This window comes from Vicia villosa, linkage group LG6 (genome assembly GCF_029867415.1).
Source record: "Vicia villosa cultivar HV-30 ecotype Madison, WI linkage group LG6, Vvil1.0, whole genome shotgun sequence".
NCBI lineage: Eukaryota > Viridiplantae > Streptophyta > Magnoliopsida > Fabales > Fabaceae > Vicia > Vicia villosa.
Window position 1 is genome coordinate 147,931,847 of NC_081185.1, and position 19,020 is coordinate 147,950,866.

General features: G+C 33.6%; 2 protein-coding genes across 2 annotated transcripts; both read right to left on the reverse strand.

Annotated features, from left to right (window-relative positions):
* Window positions 1-1,941: 1,941 nt before the first annotated feature.
* On the reverse strand, window positions 1,942-4,656 carry LOC131612695 (uncharacterized). The gene is made up of 2 exons (XM_058884459.1): window positions 2,491-4,656; window positions 1,942-2,226 (listed from the first exon to the last, which is right to left on the reverse strand). The coding sequence occupies exons 1-2, from the start codon at window positions 4,654-4,656 to the stop codon at window positions 1,942-1,944; spliced, it is 2,451 nt and encodes an 816-aa protein (XP_058740442.1).
* Window positions 4,657-16,001: 11,345 nt separating this feature from the next.
* Window positions 16,002-18,765, reverse strand: LOC131610412 (probable galacturonosyltransferase-like 7). Its single transcript, XM_058882359.1, has 2 exons — window positions 17,120-18,765; window positions 16,002-16,710 (listed from the first exon to the last, which is right to left on the reverse strand). Exon 1 carries the CDS (start codon window positions 18,230-18,232, stop codon window positions 17,138-17,140), a length of 1,095 nt encoding a protein of 364 aa, XP_058738342.1. The 5' UTR covers window positions 18,233-18,765; the 3' UTR covers window positions 16,002-16,710; window positions 17,120-17,137.
* Between the last annotated feature and the right edge of the window lie 255 nt (window positions 18,766-19,020).

Below are 19,020 nucleotides of genomic sequence, written 5' to 3' on the forward strand. Positions count from 1 at the left end.
ACATTTAAGCCTCTAAAATTTATGTACCTCTTTCAAAGAACCATTTTTCTTAACAAAAGAAACTATATTAGACCCAATACCTAATTGTTCGAATAAATTTTTTCTCGAGAAATGTTTCATTCTCTTCTTTGATCTCGATATCCACTTCATGTGTAGATAAGTATTTTTAAATTTGAATATTAATCTGATTAAGTCATCTTTAAGGGTGTGCAACGCAGGATACTGTACAGTCCAAAATTATTTACGGTTAAATCGTAGTTAAATAGAGCATCCGTAAAATATATATTTATGTTAAACTGTAGGTAAATAGAATCTCTAATTATTTTATCATAGTCGAGCCAAGACTTACATACACAAGACTTCAAAAACTTAAGACGACGGTAGAAACAAAGTAAAGTTTGCAACTGACTCACTTTAACAGCTGGTGGCATTAGTGATATCCTGATCTTGAGGAAATATGGAAAGAAGACATTGATTTCAAATGTGTTATACATTCTAGGTATGAAAAGAAATCTACTTAGCATTGATCAACTGATTGAAAAGAGCTATAAAGCAAAGATAGAAAACAAGATGATAAGAGTACATGACTCAAGTGGAAGATTAATCTTAAAGGCACTTATGTCTCAGAATAGTACCTTCAAGATTGAACTTGATGTGATGGAACACAAATGCCTATAATTTACAACTAGCAGAGATGAATGACTGTGACATTACAGGCTTGGTTATCTCAATTTTAGGGACATCGACCATGTGAATAAGAGATACATGGTTTCAGGTCTACCAGAAATCCATATTCCTAATGAAGTGCGTGAGGAATGTGTGTAGGCCAAACAACATTAGAATAACTTCAAAAAGATGTAGGAAGAAATTCTAAAACCTCTCTTGAATTCATATACTCAAACGTGGGTGGGTCTATTCAAGTGGATTCAATTGGAGGTAACAAGTATTTTTTTACATTCATAAATGACTATTGCAAAAAATTGTGAAAATACTTGATAAATAAGAAAAGTGAAGTGATTAAAGTGTTCGCTAAAGTCAAATCCACGGTGGAAAGGCAAAGTGGTCACTGGATCAAGACTTTGAGGACTGATCGTGGGGAATAATATGCATCAAATGATTTTGATGCACTGTGTGAAAGAGAAGTGATTGTGCATGAGGCGGTGCCAACATCCATACCTCAACAAAATGAAACTGCGAGAGAATGAACAAGACCATCTTGAACATGGTAAGAAGTATGTTAAAGGGCAAGCATCTACCAAATGAGATATTGAGTGAGGTTGTGTCCACTGCATATACATCTTGAATAGATGTCTAACCAAGAGGTTAAAAAGGATCACACCAGAAGAATGTTGGTCTGGTGTCAAGCCAAGTCTAAGCCACTTGAAGACATCTGTGTTTATTGGACATAGACATGTGTTTGACCAATTGAGAAGAAAGCTTGATGACAAATCAAGCCAAATGGTCTTGATTGGCTATCATTCAGCTGGTGGCTAAAATTGTTTGATCCTGTGAATAGAAAGATTGTGATCAACATGGATGTGATCATTAATGAACTCAAAAAATGGGATTGGAGTAATTATACCAAGAAGGATTAAGTGAGAGTCATGTGTGATTTATGAAGCTAATAAAGAGATTCAATTAGATGGTAGAAAGGTTAGAGCATGCACCAACAGACCTCAAAGGACTAGAAACATGCCAACAAGGTTGCAAGATTTATAATCCACCAATGTGTTGATCCAAACAATTTTGAAAAAGTTGGAGATATTGAACCATCGAAGGAGACATGGGCAGTGGCGGAACTAGGCTAAAAAGTTTGAGGTGGCCACCAAATTAAATTATGAATTATAAATAAATATTCATACCATAATATATATAAAATATCTAAATTGTAATAAACACAAAGTTAAACATGAAATAGTTAAAGAATTACATAAAAATACCTTAAAGTAATGCTCTACGAGTTTTGAGTAGCTTGAAATCATCAATAATAGTCTCAGAATCAATACTTGCAGCAATTTCTCTTTCAATGTTAACCGTCATGCTATCTCCTAGAAAATCAGCTTCCATTTTGTTTCTCAACCTTGTCTTGATGATTTTCATTGCTGAAAAAGATCTTTCTGTAGTTGCTGTAGATACAGGGAGGGTCATAATAAGGCGAAGCAGTCTATCAATCAAATACTCCCTCCGTTCCTTTTTAAGTGTCGTTTTAGAAGATTTTTTTTGTTCCTATTTAAGTGCCGTTTTATAATTTAGTGTTATAATTTGTCATTTATACCCTTATTTTTTCAATAACTCCACCTCAAAATTTTCAATTAGTTATGGAAAAAAGAGAATTTATTATTGAATTTATTTGGAAAGAGAAAAATAAATAAGGATATAATAGGAAAATTAACTCTAATAATCCACTATCTTGGTTGAAGAGCTTTTTGCTAAAACGACACTTAAAAAGGAACGGAGGGAGTAATAAATTTCCTTCCTTTCAGTTGCAACCAAAGATGAACATAATTCTTGAATAGTTGACAAATTATTCAAACTTGATGCTTGACGAGCGTCAATAATAAAATGCCGAAGTTGAAATTTCAAATTAATCTTCTCTTGCTCATTGAAGTCCATAGGATAATATTTTTCAACTAGAGTGCAAATGGTATCAAGATTAAAAGCCTTGTAATTATCCGTTGGAGCCAAAGCGCAACTTAAAGTTAACAAATCAATCGCTTGCTCACTAAATCTGTTATTCAACTCTTGCAATTGTTTGTCAATGGTAGTGAAAAATATTTCAACTCTAAAATAATGCTCAATGGTTACCTGATTTTCTTCAAGACGAGAACGACCAAATCTTGTTGTTGAATGGACATCATTAAGATCAGGAATCTCAATATTATGTTTTTCACAAAAAGACTTCATAGTAGCAAACAACTCATTCCAACCAATTTCTCTTAATTCTTGAATAAGAGTTTTTGTTGAACAAACCAAATGCATAGCATTAACTACATCCTGAGATTGTCGTTGTAAAGCTTGACAAAGAACATTTGTGATCCCCATAATTTCTTTCATCAAATGCAATATGAATATGAAATCAAATGACTTCAAATAATTATAAGCACTATCTGCATCTCCACGTGAAGCATAACTTAACCCTTCCTTTGCAAATTTTCTTGAAACAGAACAAGTTGCTTCATACATATTTATCAAGCTAGAAATAGAAGAGAAATGTGATCCCCAACGAGTATCCCCTGCTCGCTTCAAAGTACCAATTTGATTTTCACCTTTACCCGTTACAATCTCACCAATCTCTAATAAATGTTCAATTTCATCTAATTGGGAAGCTTGTAACTCATCATGGCGCTTTGTAGAAGAACAAACAACATTGACAACTAAAGTCAACTTCTCAAAGAATTGATGAATTGGTTTAACTTCTCTTGATGCAGTAACCAAAGCAAGTTGCAACCGATGAGCAAAACAATGAACATAATATGCATAAGGACAATCCTTCATAAAGAGTGCTTGTAAACCGTTCCACTCTCCTCTCATATTGCTAGCACCATCATACCCTTGACCACGAATGTTAGAGACATCAAGATTATGCAGAGAAAGTATATCACAAACTTTTTGCTTAAGAGTTAAAGATGTAGTGTCATTAACACGTGCAAGGCCAAAAAATCTCTCTTGTATAAAACCATCTTTATCAACAAATCTCAAAACAAGAGACATTTGCTCTTTTTTAGATTCATCACGCGCTTCATCTACAATTATACAAAATTTGGAATCACCAATTTCTTCACGGATATACTTTTTCACCTTACTTGAAAGAATGTGCAAGATCTCTTTTTGAATTAGATGTGAAGTATACTTGCTATTAGATGGAGCATTTTCCAACACAACTTTTGCAACTTCATCATTATAACATGCTAAGAGTTTTATCAATTCAAGAAAATTACCTTGATTTAATGATGTTGTACTTTCATCATGACCTCTAAAAGCACACGCTTGAAAAGTTAACCAACGAACAGTGTCAATTGAAGTCTTGAGACGTAGGCGATTCTTCATTATATCAATTGAACTTTGAGCTTGAACAATATTCCTAATGTGACCATCTTGATTCAACAAGTCTTGACAAGCTTTCATAGCATTGTTATGTGGTGAACAAGGATCTTTCCCTATGTGTTTAAGAAATGCACAATTCTTTCCATTTCTAACTTTCTTCCAACCTCTAAAACTTGTAGAAATGAAGACATCAGAACCAGGACGCCCACTTGGTCTTTTGCTAAAAAGATAACATGGTAAGCAATAAGCAGCATCTTCTGAAGGTGAATATTCTAACCATGAAGGAAAAAGGCTAAACCAAGCGTGTTGAAAGCGTCTTTGATGATCTTCTTTACCAGATAATGGATATTGCTCTAAATTCATTTGATATGGACCCCACTTTAAATAAGCTCTTCGTATTTCATCCATTTGATTTACATTATATTCCCACATTGAAGGACGTTTTCCAGGATCGCGTTCTAAAGAACTCTCAATGTCATCCGAACAAACTCTATTAACGTTTTCTTCAATTCTTGGATTCTCAAGAACTCTTTGAGGTTCGGGGATAGGTGTGAAATCCTCTTCGTCTCTTTCTCTCCTCTTGAAAAAAGAATCAATTTTTCTACTCTTCATTATCACTTTTGTGTGCTGCATAATCAATTAAATAAATTAACACAACACAACAAAATCCAAAATCAATCTCAAGAACCTAAATCAAAATCACAACAAAATCCTAAATTAATCCCAAATCAAAATCATAACACAACAAAATCATAAATCAAACTCTAAAATCACAATCTAATCTTACACAACTTAGTAAGTTAGTAATAAACTATAACAAATTACAACTCAAACCTAGAGAGTTTGAGGATAAATTTATTTTTTTCAAAAATATAACAAACACATAAATTAAATCTTACTCAATCAATCAAGAGGTAGTAAGTTTTAGATGATGAACAGAATTGGTACCGTGGTGGTCGGACTCGGCGGAATGAAAGAAGGTTGGTGGTGCCGTGGTGAGTTGAAAGATGGTTGCCAGTTGGTGGTGCCCAGGTGCCGTAAAAAAAATTGAAGGAGAAAGTATTTTGTTTGATGAAAAGAATAGGGCACATGTTTGGTAAGTGAAGAGGTAAAGTTAATGGCAATATTGTTAATTTTTATTTTAAAGAGGGGTAGTTTAGTATATTCACACTATGAAAAATAAAAAAATAAAAAAGTTTGGGGTGGCCGTGGCACCCCCTTGTCTATACTATGTTCCGCCACTGGACATGGGATATCTTAGAATAGTCATTTGGTGGTGCTGAAAAAAGTGAAGGAGGTGAGGTTACAAACTCACAAAAGGTTGTATGAATTGCTTCAGATGGAAGAAAACAAAAGTGTAGGTGATTTCTTCACTAGGATGACTAGGGTGGGAAATCATCTCAAAATGTTTAGTGAAGTGATGTCATCCAAGTCGATGGTTGCAAATATCTTGAGATCTGTGCATGTGTGCATCACTCGAGTGAAGATTGTTTATACATGTAGTTGCATCAATCGACACTTGTTCCAACAAATATCACTTGTTCAAATCAAATATAATTATATGTCATCATCTTGATTATCAAGTCAATAGATATTCATTACATCCTGAAATAAGACTAGAGTTTTTTTTTTTTAATGAATCGTCACTCTTATTGATGTGGCAAGAATATAGTTATGGTGAATTGCTACCAAAACATTTTTTATTTGAAATTAAAAATAGTATCAAAATCATTATTTTTACATAGAAACTGTTTTATAATTCCTCTACTTAAAATTAAAAGAGAATAAAAGTATAGTTATGGTGGGTTGCTTTATAATTTTATCTATCTATCTAATAAAATTAATTGCTAATGTTTATCTACTAAAAAAAAATTAATTTAATAAATACCAAAAAAAAAAAGAGCTAGCTGTCATGCGTTCAAGTTTCAACACCTCATATAGTCATGTTTCATTAATAAAAAAAGCTTGTATCCTTTTTCATTTAATAAGATAAAAAGAGAGAAAGGAGAAAAAGAATTAAAAAAAAATTGTATATCCAATAACGGTATTATATGACAACTACGTGAAAAAAGATGTCCATAACAAAATAAACAATGATTCACTTTTGCAGCTTGAACAATAGTTGGCACGTCCCAATCCGTTAGTATTTAGTTTGTAAATATTATCCTAAATCCAACATGGTACATCATTCCATTTAATCCATTATTTAAAGGATACTAATGACTATTTAGCAACATTTACTAATGTTTAATGCATGCTTTTGGATATTGTATTCACTCCTCGTTGAAATTCTTTTTGCTGAGAATTTTACAGCTCAATCAAACCTGAATTGTTAATACAAAGGTGACCCAAATGGATCCCACCAAAAACCTATAATCTCATAAGACCAAGTTATCTATAGCATCATCCTACTAATATGCTTCCTAAGCTTTGGGTTTAGTCAAGCTCTATTAATTAAAATATCTATGACTTTGAGGCCTAAGCTAATATTACTTACAATGTTTTCAAAACTAATTGCATTCCTATACATCCCAACACTCAGCGTTGCAATTTTTATCAAGCCTGCTTTCCCTCCTTTTCCTTTACTTTGCTGTATAAACCACTTAAGCTCTTCCTTCCAATTTTCGGGCATATGAATCAACTGCATCCAATTAAGCACATGAGTCCAAATTATGTTTAGCTCTCCACATTCAAAGAACAAGTGGTGTATGGTTTCCTGCATTTGACAAAAATAATAGGTATTTTCTGAGTCAAGATCCTCTTCATTTTTCTTCTCTATTTTCCCTCTTTATTACTATAGTTTTGAAGATATTTATAGAGTATTAAAAATAAGTGGACCCATTAAATATCATATTATTGCATTTTTATTTACAAAACTTTGATAATTAATAAAATGGAGAGGATCTTAACTCGTATCTATCTTCTACTAACATTCCAAACTCTGCAATCTCTCTTTTGCCGCTAATTTTTCATGGCAGACAAGCCAAAAAACAAATAGAGATCTTGGCCATGCCCGATTGTCATAGATAATCTTCCTGTACTTTTTCATGTTCCTCTATAATAGCTTTTATATATATATATATATATATATATATATATATATATATATATATATATATATATATATATATATATATATATATATATATATTGTGTCTCCTAAAATAATAAATACAATTAAAAAATTAATTTTATCAATAAAAAAATAACGACACAGTTCATTGTCCATTTTCTAATAATCTTGAACTCTTAGGGGGCGTTTGTTACATGAATTGTAGATTTAGTCCTAGGAATATTACTTTAAATTTTTACATTCTCATGTTTTTTTTTTTGGAATCAATAATAAATTTTATTTCCAAAAACAGTGAAGTACACTAGCCGATCTACAGATCCAGGCTTGAGCATTCAAACAATCTACGTGCTCTCTACAAGAGTAACATCCCTAATGTGTTTGCTAAGATTTCTATTCCTAGAACATCTAGCTATTACAATCTGTTTAACTGACATACACATATTTGCATCCTTATCACCATTTGCAAAGATAATAGAATTCCTATTTTGCCAAATGCCATAAAGGAGTTCAGCAACTGTTGCTTTTAAGAATTGTCTTTGCCAACCCTTCTTCACTGATTCTGCATTGATCCATTGTATTTCCTATTCCCATACAATCGGTATTCTGTAATAGCCTAATCAGTTAAGCATTGCAATCCAAAGAGATTGAGTCCAATCACACTCAAAATAAAGATGCTCCAAGGTTTCATGCTCCTGACAAAAAGCACACCTCAGATCAGTTGTCACCCCAAATTTCTGAAGTCTTACCTTGGTGCTAACTCTCCCCATAAGAACCAACCCCAAGTGAAATTGTGCCCTTGGTCTAGCCAAATTTTTGAAGAACATTTTCCTCCAATCCACCTGTGCTTTCTCTCCTCTAAGGCTATGATACATCTTTGTTGTGCTAAAGATACCATTCTGTAGTACTTCTTGTCAGTAGGATGTATTGGTGATATCAGTGCTGTACTCAGCCAACTTCTTGAGCAATCCTGAGCATTCTGTTCTAGGCTGCCAGTTCAGAAAATTCTGATTTTTTAAGTAGTATATATTGATCCATTTCACTCACAGTTTATCGGCTTTTGACTGAATATTCCAGAGAAGTTTCCCCATATTAGCAACATTCCATTCATGCAGAGCAGTAATACCTAAACCTCCTGCATTCTTGGGGTCACAAACCTTGTCCCAAGCTACATGAGATTTCTTTGTTACCTATGCAGTGCCACTTCACATAAAGCTTCTACACATAGCTTCCACATGATGAATAACATATTTAGGCATAGGAAACACCTGCATCCAGTAATTAGTGATAGAAAAAAGCACACTTCTAATCAGTTTTTGTTTGCCTGCATAACTTAGAAGTTTTGCAGTCCAATGATTGATTCTAGAAACAATTTTCTCTATCAACGGTCTGCACATATTAACAGTGAGTTTCCTGCTAGCAAAGAGCACACCCAGATATTTGAAAGGCAAGCAACCAGCCTTGAAGCCAGTGATGTCCAGGATCTTTTGCTGCACAGTATCAGACGCCCCCCCAAAATACACCTTGCATTTGGTTGGGCTAGATTTGAGACCAGTGGCTGCAGAGAAATTGTTGACAGTTTCCATCATAAGAGTCACATAATTTTCATCCCCTCTGGTGAACAACATCAGGTCATCAACAAAACATATGTTTGTAATGCCTACTCTTGCACATTTAGGGTGGAAATTGAACTTAGGGTTGTCATGTAACTTCCTAAGACATCTATGTAAGTATTTCATTACTAACACAAAGAGCATATGGGAGATTGGGTCACCTTGTCTAAGGCCCCTTTTAGCTGGGAGATACTCACTCAGATGGCCATTCACTTTGTATCCATAGGAGACAGTATGAACACACAACATCACCCACGTGATGAATTTTTGGGGAAAGTTCATCTCCCTCATGATATCCTCTAGGGCTTTCCACTCAAGAGTATCATAAGCTTTCTGAATATCCAATTGGATAGTGCACCTGGGGGAAATATGCTTCCTAGTATAACCTCTAATAAGCTCTTGAGCTATAATAATGTTATCTTGGATCACCTTACCAAGAATAAATGCAAACTGGCTATAATCTACTACAGAGCTGATTACTCTACTCAACCTATTGGTAAGAATTTTGGAGATGATTTTGTATATGGTAGTGCAGCAGGCAATAGGTCCTAGGTCTCTCATGTTCTTAGCATTAGTGGTTTTAGGAATTAAGGTAACCACATCACAATTCACAGCTTTAAACATCCTATTCCTATCAAAGAAATCATGAATGGCATTCTTAACATCAGTTTGAATTATAGACCAAGTAGATTTGAAAAATTTAGAGGTATAGCCATCAGTACCTGGTGCCTTGTTCTCCCATATGCTAGTCAAAGCAGTCCATATTTCTTGGTCAAAAACAGGGGCAATCAAAGACTCTGCTTGGGTCTATTGAAGATGAGCACCTCTTCTCAAGGCTTCAATGTCATTATGTAACAGAGAAGCTGTTTGTGTGCCTACCAAATCCCTGTAAAATCTCAAAACTTCAGTTTCAATGTCTTTGGCACCAGTAAGCATCTTCCCCTGGCATTTTTCCAGCCAATGAATTCCAGTGATTTTGTTTTTACCCCTGACAATAGCATGGAAATAAGAATTGTTTCCATCTCCCAATTGGAGCCATGTCACTTTGGCTCTCTGCCTAAGAATCTTCTCTTCAATTTCCATGGCCTGGATCACTTTTTCTCTCCATCTTTTCACATTAGCAACATATGTAGGATTGGTCAAATCTCCAGTTAGAATATCTTCAGCCTGTTTCAGCTTCTCTCTATTTATCTGGATGTTAGCCACCTCTGCAGTAGTAGTATTCATAATCTTCTTCAGCTTGGGTTAAAGCTTTTTGAGCTTCTCCCAGACTCTATACATTGGAGTACCATCAATGTTACAATTCCAACTAACAATTACACAAGGCAGAAATAAGGGATTCTTAGTCATGCAGTTCAGAAATTTGAAGGGGTGCCTAAACCTTGGATGCTTCTGTTGATTCTTAACTTCCATTTTCAGGGGGTGATGGTCAGAGGTGTGGGCATTAGGGACCTCAATCTCACACTCTGGATAGTGAAGAAACCACTCATTATTACAAAGAGCATGGTCTTTTCTAGAATAAACCACACCATTAGACCAAGTGGAGTGTTGTCCTCTAGTATCATGGGCAAACAGTCCACTATATTCCATCATTGTTGTCATATCAAGATATTCAAAGTCCTTGACCTTATTACCTCCAATCCTATCTGTTGTACTAAGCACATTGTTGAAATCTCCAATAACCATCCACGGTTCTTGAATGGTTTGAGCAGTTCTTTTCAAGTTCCTCCAAAGGTCTTGTCTTTCCTGCAGTTGGTTTTGAGCATATATAATTGTCAACCATATAGTCCTCCCATCAGGCTGCAGAGTCTTACATTCCCATGTTTGTTTCAAGTATTTATAAATTATGATTGGGAATATTTTATTCCTGGGAGTTTTATTTACACTTGGTTTTTTTTTCTTTTTCATTCCCATGTAAAAGGGTGGAATCTTATATATGGGAATAAGAGGTAACCTCCAATAACTTCCCACACTTATATATTTATTTTATTTATTTTTTATTTTAAAATGTTAAACAAAATATATTTTATAAATATTTCTTGAAACTTATTATATTTCCCAAACACAAACATAGAAATAAAATTTCTGATAATAATGTTCCATGGAATAATGTTCTCGGGATTAGTTATATAAATAAAGTATTATTTCATTTTTTAAAAATTATTAAAACTCAACGTGAAATGAAAGATGGTACAAAAAGTGTTTAACAAATAAAATAAAATCAACAATAAATAAAAACAATAACCAACAAATTAAAGAGAGAATAAGGAGTAAAAAGAAAAACTTACTCAATCAATCATGCTTAACCCAAAAAGAAAAAATTGATTAAAATTTAGATTATCAAAATTACCATCAACAGAATTGAGATTTCGTAACAAAATTAAAATCACGTAACAATCTCGAAAACAGATCAAATTTTTTTATCGCTGTTGTGGATTAGTATAACCAATAAATTATTTTGTTTCTTACGAGTATATAATTGAAAATTCATATATATTAAACTGAATAAAACAATATAATATATGAGAGTGAGTAATTCTTATTATACTTTTATTTATAAAATATATGTAATAAATAAAAAATTAATATAAAATCTCATAATTGATAAACATTCATAATCATATCATTTTAAAACTAAACCAAATTGTGAATTAATTAATTTATGTTCATGCACCATGAATACTTGTTGGAATGGATCACCCCACCCTAATATTTGAAAGTTCGAGTTATTAAACAATCTCATGCATTTTGCAAGATTGATAATTCTTTGCTGTTTTCACAAGTCACAATTCGAACGAATTTAAATATTTTTTTCATTTTGAAAATCTCAATAATTATAGCACCACGTGTGAACACCAAGGACAAGGAGAATTGACCCGAAAAACCCTGGTTTAGGATTGAGAAACATTTCACATGGTGTTTGATTAGTGGGGAATAAACCAAGGGGAGAATTATTTCTAAGTTATTTAATGCAAACTTTAAAAAAATTATGTTCTCTCATATTAACTCGATTAAAATTCCCTTTTCATCTAGGATCCTCAATTATTCACCTCCATTCATCATACATACAAAAATACAAACTTAAACCCCTAAACCATCATCATGGAATGGTGCTTCACGTTAGCTTTCTAACGCTTCAAACCGTGCGTCAAACATAATTACTGAATTCTATATACGTCGTTTTCAATTCTACAATTTTCACCCGAAATAGCAGTAACCGGTTACATTCAGTGTTTAACCAATTACAGGCTTGAAAAACAGTCCATAAACTTATTTTTCACCATTGAAGATCTTCCGGACCTCTGATTTTGATTTCGTAAAATACTACAATTATTTAATGATTAAAATAGAGAGTTCATAATATATCACCGATTGACATCAAAAAATAATCATTTTTCAAGGTTTTCAAGTTATGTTTTCGAAGCTTTTTCAACATAACAATGGAGGAGGTTCAAAGCAAACATAAACAAAACTTTCAGACATAATAGTACACGAATTTTATCACCAACATTGTTATATATCAGCAACTCATCATCAATTTTCATAATTCAATAAAAAAATCCGATAATCCTTTTGGAGGTTAAGGACACCTCTTTCAACCCCTCATGGATATACCCATTAGATGAGTAGTTCTCCCCCTTACCTTGGATATCCTAGCAGCAATAAAATTATGATTTGGGTGATGCTCTTCCCTCTAGCCTTTTCCTTCTCTCACTTGTATTCCTAACCTCTCTGTCTCTATTCTCTTCAAGTTTGTTTTCACGTAGTATTTGGAAGTCTCTCCTAAACCTATGTTATCTCCTAATTTATATAATTAGGATAATCTAGTTAAAATTATAAGCTCACCTCTCACTTACTAACATTCTCACTCCTTCCTCCTCTCTATTCTTCTAATCCATTTTTCTTATAAAAAACTTATTTATGCTTTTTAAGGACCTATGTAAATTTTGTACTTGTGTCCATGAATATATCTCACACAACGGGTATATTCAACCTTATGTAGAACGTACTAGTTTTGGCCATGTTATCAAAATTATGTCCTACTTCGTTGATGCAAGTTTATCATCACTCTACAAGAAAAATGGAGACTCAGAACACACATTTTCTTTCTTTCAACCAACAAATGTACTTTAATACCAGAGAACGTCTACATTTTATTGGGTTTATCTATTGATGACAATGCAATTAATGGAATGTACAATCTAGCCAATTAAATATGCGAGGAACTTTTGGGTGCCAATTGTTAGATATACTCCGATGGGCTAATATGTTTTACTTACCCGCCTTAAAACTCATTACAGAGGTATGATATTAACTGAAAAATTTTAATGAACAAGAGAAAATAAATAAAACTAGATATTATAGTGTGCTACTTAGGAGTGGGAATAGGTCAAGCCAACTAACAGGGGCTTACGACCTAGCCTACACAGGCCCAGGTCAGGCTTGACTTTTTTTCAAATAGAAAAGGCTTAGGCTTTTTTAAAAGCCTATTTAGCTAAAAAGACTAGGCCACAGGCTATACAAAAAACCTTCAAAGCCTAGTATACTGGCCTATATATATATATATATATATATATATATATATATATATATATATATATATATATATATATATATATATATATATATATATATATATATATATATATATATATATATGTATGTATGTATGTATGTATATATGTATGTATGTATGTATAAATAGTTTAATTATTATTATAATATTGTATTTATAATTTGAATTAAAATATAAAAATCAAGCGTAGTCATTTGGTAGAACTGATGAATATTAACTGCAAAAACCTTATGAACAATGTCATAAGTTATCTTCATAAGTTCTCTCAAATAAATAGTAACACAAAATTTATGTTAATAGGTAAACTTTAGTAAGTCAACGCAAATAAGTATTTAGTCGTACTAATCTTTTAATTTGTTAGTCTATTTAAACATTCGTTAAATTTCTTATTTACAAATGCCCAAATAAAAGAGGCTTTTATGTAGGCTCTTAGGCCAAAAAGGCCTTTGAAAAGGTCAGGCTTAGGCCTAAAAATAAGCATTTAATAGGCCACGGATCAGGTTTAGGCTTTGAAATTTTTGACAAGCCAGACTCATGTTTGGCAAAGCCTAACTTGGCTCAGCCTATTCCCACTCCTTGCTACTAATTGATTTATTCATATTTTCTAATAATATTGGTTGTAGTGTTATATATTATGTATTTACCTTTTTTAAGAAACATAGATAAAATCGGAATGTATAGTTGGAGTTCTGCTTGTTTGTCCTGTCTCTATAATTATTTGTGTAAAAACACAAAGAAAGGTACATCTACATTTTATAGATGCACCATTTTGCTCAAAGCATGAGGTTTGTCGAGATTGCCGTCCCGAGTGCATTTCTCCCACAACGGCTACACAATTCCCTATGCAACAAAGTAAGTCTATAACATTAATTTTATTACTTAATATATATTATTAATTCTATACAAATTATTTACAACTTTTTTGTTTAGGCATCTAGGATGAGTTACAACAAATATCCTAGAAACTACATCACAACCTATCAAAATCTCTTGGATCACCTGAGACCAGGCGATGTATTACCATTAAACTATTCATTTCATAATAGTTTATTTTTAATATTAATTATTTACTAATCTAATTTATGTTTTCTCAACAGTTTATTTGAAGGTCATATCTGGTTCTAGATCGTTAACATGAAATGAAAGAAGAAGATGCAATTGTATGGAGTGCAACAACATTAGTCATCAAGTTCATTACTATGGAGATGCACCATAGTGACAGTGTAAAACCGCAGTTCGACATGCATGAAGAAATCTCATATCCCCCAAAGTGCCTGACATAATGCTATTAAATAAAGACTCAAAACAATGGAATTTTTCTGAATGGGCAGAATTCGCTAAAGTTGAGTTTCGTCAATGAAAGCGTCGTTATTAACTGCTCTTAACTAATGTTGTCATGTCAATCAAATCTAAACCAACTCCTAATTATATGTATTCGTATAGATCAATTACAACTGAGTTTATATCCAAAAATAGGTATTTAGTCGATCCACGCCAACAAGCTTCAACATATATCCCCCAAAAAATTACCATACCACTTACATACAACTCTCACCCAACAAAATTACCAACCAACAAACACCCAACCCCTCAACTAATACATGCCACATATCCAACCACAAAACCAAGAGCATACCACATACCACCAACAACCACATGATTATAATCAAAACATCCAACAAACATATACCGCCAACACATCCTCCCTTAGCCAAAACACCCAAGAAACATGACACCAATACTTTCTATCGTAGCCAACACACCTAAACATCATTAACCAAACACCCAACAAACATATGGCTATCAAACACCCCAACAATCATTTCTTACTTTCTCCATTGAAGTATTCACACTAATGTCGTCATTCAATCGACCATGTCGCCTACCAGTAACCCCATAAACCCAAACAAACTACCAAACTACAATGACATGGGCAAAACTCAATTACGACACATTATCATAGACACAAGACTACGTAAAATTACAAAAAATTCTTAATGATGATGGTGATTGGTGATGCTCCAGAGACTTCGTATCAAATACATTAGAAAAATCAAAAGAGACCTATACGGGAAAGAAAGGGTACCTCTAGGGGTTGTTATCACTAGGGTAAAAAAATATTCTCATAAGCAATCTGTTTTAAAGGAAATAATATTAGTATATCAAATTTTAAGAAATTGGTTATTTAAATTTAAAAACCAAAAAAATTTAAAATGTATATGTCAGATGAATTGGTGCTTCTATTGAAATACAAAGTGTAGGCGTCAATCAAATTGACTTGCTCTACTAAAGACTCCAAACTTTAGAGACTCCAAGTAGATTGGCTTGATCCATTGAACACGCAAACTTGCCCGATTTGTCTTCTAAATGTTTTTCAAGGACGCCAATTCAATTGGCTTGAGGACTACTCATGCAATTTTTATTTATTTAAAACATAAGTATTTTGAAAAATATTGAAAAAACATGGTTATTTTAATATTAATGTTTGAAAACATAATTATTTTTTAAAAAAATCTTATTAATAATGATATTTTACAAAATAATAAATAGTTTTTCTTTAATCTATAAAATAAAATAAAAAAATCTAAGACAGAAGAGGACTGACTTTCTTGAACACAGCAAAATTCATAAAAAATATAGTTTAGATTTATAAGCAGAAAAAGTATATATACAGTTTTGATTTCTGACTCTCTGTCCTAAAAACATTTCCGTTTATTTTAAAAGTAATATTAAACAATACAATAGTGTCAGGATCGTAGAAGAAAAGGACATGCAAGTTTGATATAATATTTATTTATTGTGAGGCCAAAAATGCAGCAGCATAATTAATCTGACGGTGGAAGAAAAAACAGAACAAAGCATTACAATGCCAGCTATTATGCAAGCGGTGTAAAGGACAAAGTGACAGTGACGGACAGACAATAAAAAATTGAATAGAATAATCCAATCAATCCAATACAAAAATTCACAAAGTGCACAAAACGTTCCGTTCCCTTCTCCCCTGTCACCAAACCAAACCACTCTTTCCTCAGAGTGCCCGCAAACTTAGCTTCACTGCCAATAAAATCCATATACCTTAACTTAGCTTCCCTCGTTGGATTGTTTGTTTTTGATACCTCTGCCGACTAAATTAGATACTTCATGTGAATCATGTCTCTTGCCCAATTGCTTCAAATTCCTTTTCACATTAACTTATTGCAGACGTGGACAGCTAAGCTATCCACCAAAATACGTGTCTTCCACTTCCACCATAGATACATACAATAAATAAAATTTCGAGTATCTTTCTTTGTTCCCTTTCGCAACATGCCACTTCCCAACATACACAAATTCAACAGATAAAACACTAAAATCACTGAAAGGCCAGTGCCTACTTACTGCCTTGCCAGACACCACCAGCCATTACACTAAATAAGAAATCAAATTATAAGCACTTAGTTTTTTTTCTTCATATTGATGGATAAGCTTAAACAAATTCAACACAATTGTCACAATTCTAGTACATTATGATTATTACAAGACACCCAACTTGTGTACAACAAGAATTAACAACCAAGAACTAAGAACCAGAAGAATCATCTTCATCTAAATATTTTTCAATGCAGGAAATTAATCAAATCAAGCAGACTACAGACTAAAAGATTTGTTTATATGAACAAGAACTCAGAAACAATGACTAAATATAACTATCTGGTTAATAATCTCATTTCATCAACACAAAAAAATTAACCAAAATAATGAGAATTCAATGAAATCAAAGATTACACAGAGTTGAGAAAATCTAGCTTCACCAGAAGAGAAACATTAACCAATTACCGTTGTGTCTCTGTCTTTCTATGATGATGATGATTCATGAATGTGTCCATGTCCGAGTCCGTGCCCGTGTTCATACAAATCAAACGGTGCCCAAAGAGCATCAAGAGGACAAGGGTTTCTAGAATCAAGTCGAATCCATGGCTTCCCACTCCCAGACCAATGCAGCAAACTCACAGGCCCAGCATGCAAATCTCTGCAACTACCCTTCACATTATCACCACCCAAACCATGTTGATTCCACCGGTGTTCAATCCCCGCCACACGTCCTGCAAAAACCAGCAAAAACGGTGGCAGAGAACCAAGCTCATAGATCCTCTCACTCTTCTGAATCTCCATCCATTTTTCTATCTTCTTCGTGTACCCTTCTTTCCTCCACCGCACCAGATCCATAACCATCACTCCAGTATTGAAGTAACAAACCTTCCTCCCCTCAAACGTCGCCGCAAAACCTTTCTCCGACCAAAACCCCGCCGTGAAATACTTCGTAAAATTCGCATGACAATACTCCGGCGCCCCTATCGTCTTCACCCCCAAATCCGTACCCCAAAGCTTCGCAACATCATCCACAACAACAAGATCTGAGTCCAAATAAATCACTCTCCTCACACAACTCTCCAACAGATCCGCCAGATAATTCCTCGCGTAATTCAACGGTTGCTCCAACGCCTGCCTCACCGAACTCGAAATCAAACCCTTCACAACACTCGGATCGAAGTAATAAACCTTGAACTTCAACTCCGGGAAAGTCGACTGAACCAACGCCTCCAGATTCGTGTCTGTCACAAGGAAGTGAAAGAAAATACTCTCCGGACAAAAAGCGTGACGCAGAATCGAATGAACCGCCGCGATTGAACCGCGTAAGTAGTCAATATCTAGGGTTATCGCAACATGAACCAAACTAGGGTCACAAACACTGATTTTATCTGAAACCGAATCGCATTCATCGGCATTATGGAAAGAAGGCGAATTCCGGAACGAGAATCGGTAATCGTGAGGGATATGATAGGAAGATCGAATCGCTTCGGCGGGAGGATAGGATTGGAGAGAAGGAGAGAGAAAGATTACCAACATTGCGGCTGAGAAAAACCGTGAGAATCTTATAATCCACTGCATTTTTTTTCAACCACGGAAAAATAGAAAACCCTCTCTTCCTCCGGAATTAAAACGGTGATGATTAATGAGTGTATATAAGAAAGGAATGAAATAGTATAATATGATTTCTAGGGTTTCCTTATAGAAAAAAGGAATCTTGTTTAGAATGAGTGTTAGTGAGAGTAAGGAATGCGTGAGAAGAAAGCGAATTGAGGAAGGAAGTGAGAAGAGTTTAGTAGGAATTAATTAATTTGGGTAATATACTATAATGTTCCTGTGATGTTGAAATTTTTGATACAAGTAGTAAAGTATTGTGACTTAGGAGATTGAATTGAATGTGTGTGATTTGTTGTGGAGGAGTAATGAGTAATGATGATGATAATAAGAGAGATTGAAAATTGATTGAATGGATAGGGAGGGGGAAGATGAGGGAGGAGTGATGAGATGAGAGAGTGGTGTGTGCAGTGGCAGGGAGTGGTGCAGAAAGACAGCTTTTCCTTTCCAGCTTTGCAATTGGCTTTTCCACCACTGATCGAGTATCTCAAATGTATTGCACGGTTCTAAACTTATTAGTACTTTCATTATTAATTAATTAGTATTAGTATTATTTATTATTATTGTCATTTGAAATGATTAGTATAATTTGTAACCTAAAGTGGGGTGGCAAAATTAATTAATTATTTATTTTAAATTTGGACGAATTTGGAAGGAATTAAAGTCTCTTTAATTGATAAGTAAATTAAATAATAAAAATGCATGTTTTATTATAAATAGATAAAATATGAACTTTCATTTTTTTTTAATAATCT

Excerpts from the sequence above, each read along its gene's own strand:
- LOC131612695 (XM_058884459.1), bottom strand. The coding sequence starts at position 4,656 with ATGAAGAGTAGAAAAATTGATTCTTTTTTCAAGAGGAGAGAAAGAGAC. Across the intron at positions 2,227-2,490 it reads AAGAATTATGTTCATCTTTG|GAACAAAAAAAATCTTCTAA; the intron begins GTTGCAACTGAA and ends GCACTTAAATAG.
- LOC131610412 (XM_058882359.1), bottom strand. The coding sequence starts at position 18,232 with ATGCAGTGGATTATAAGATTCTCACGGTTTTTCTCAGCCGCAATGTTG.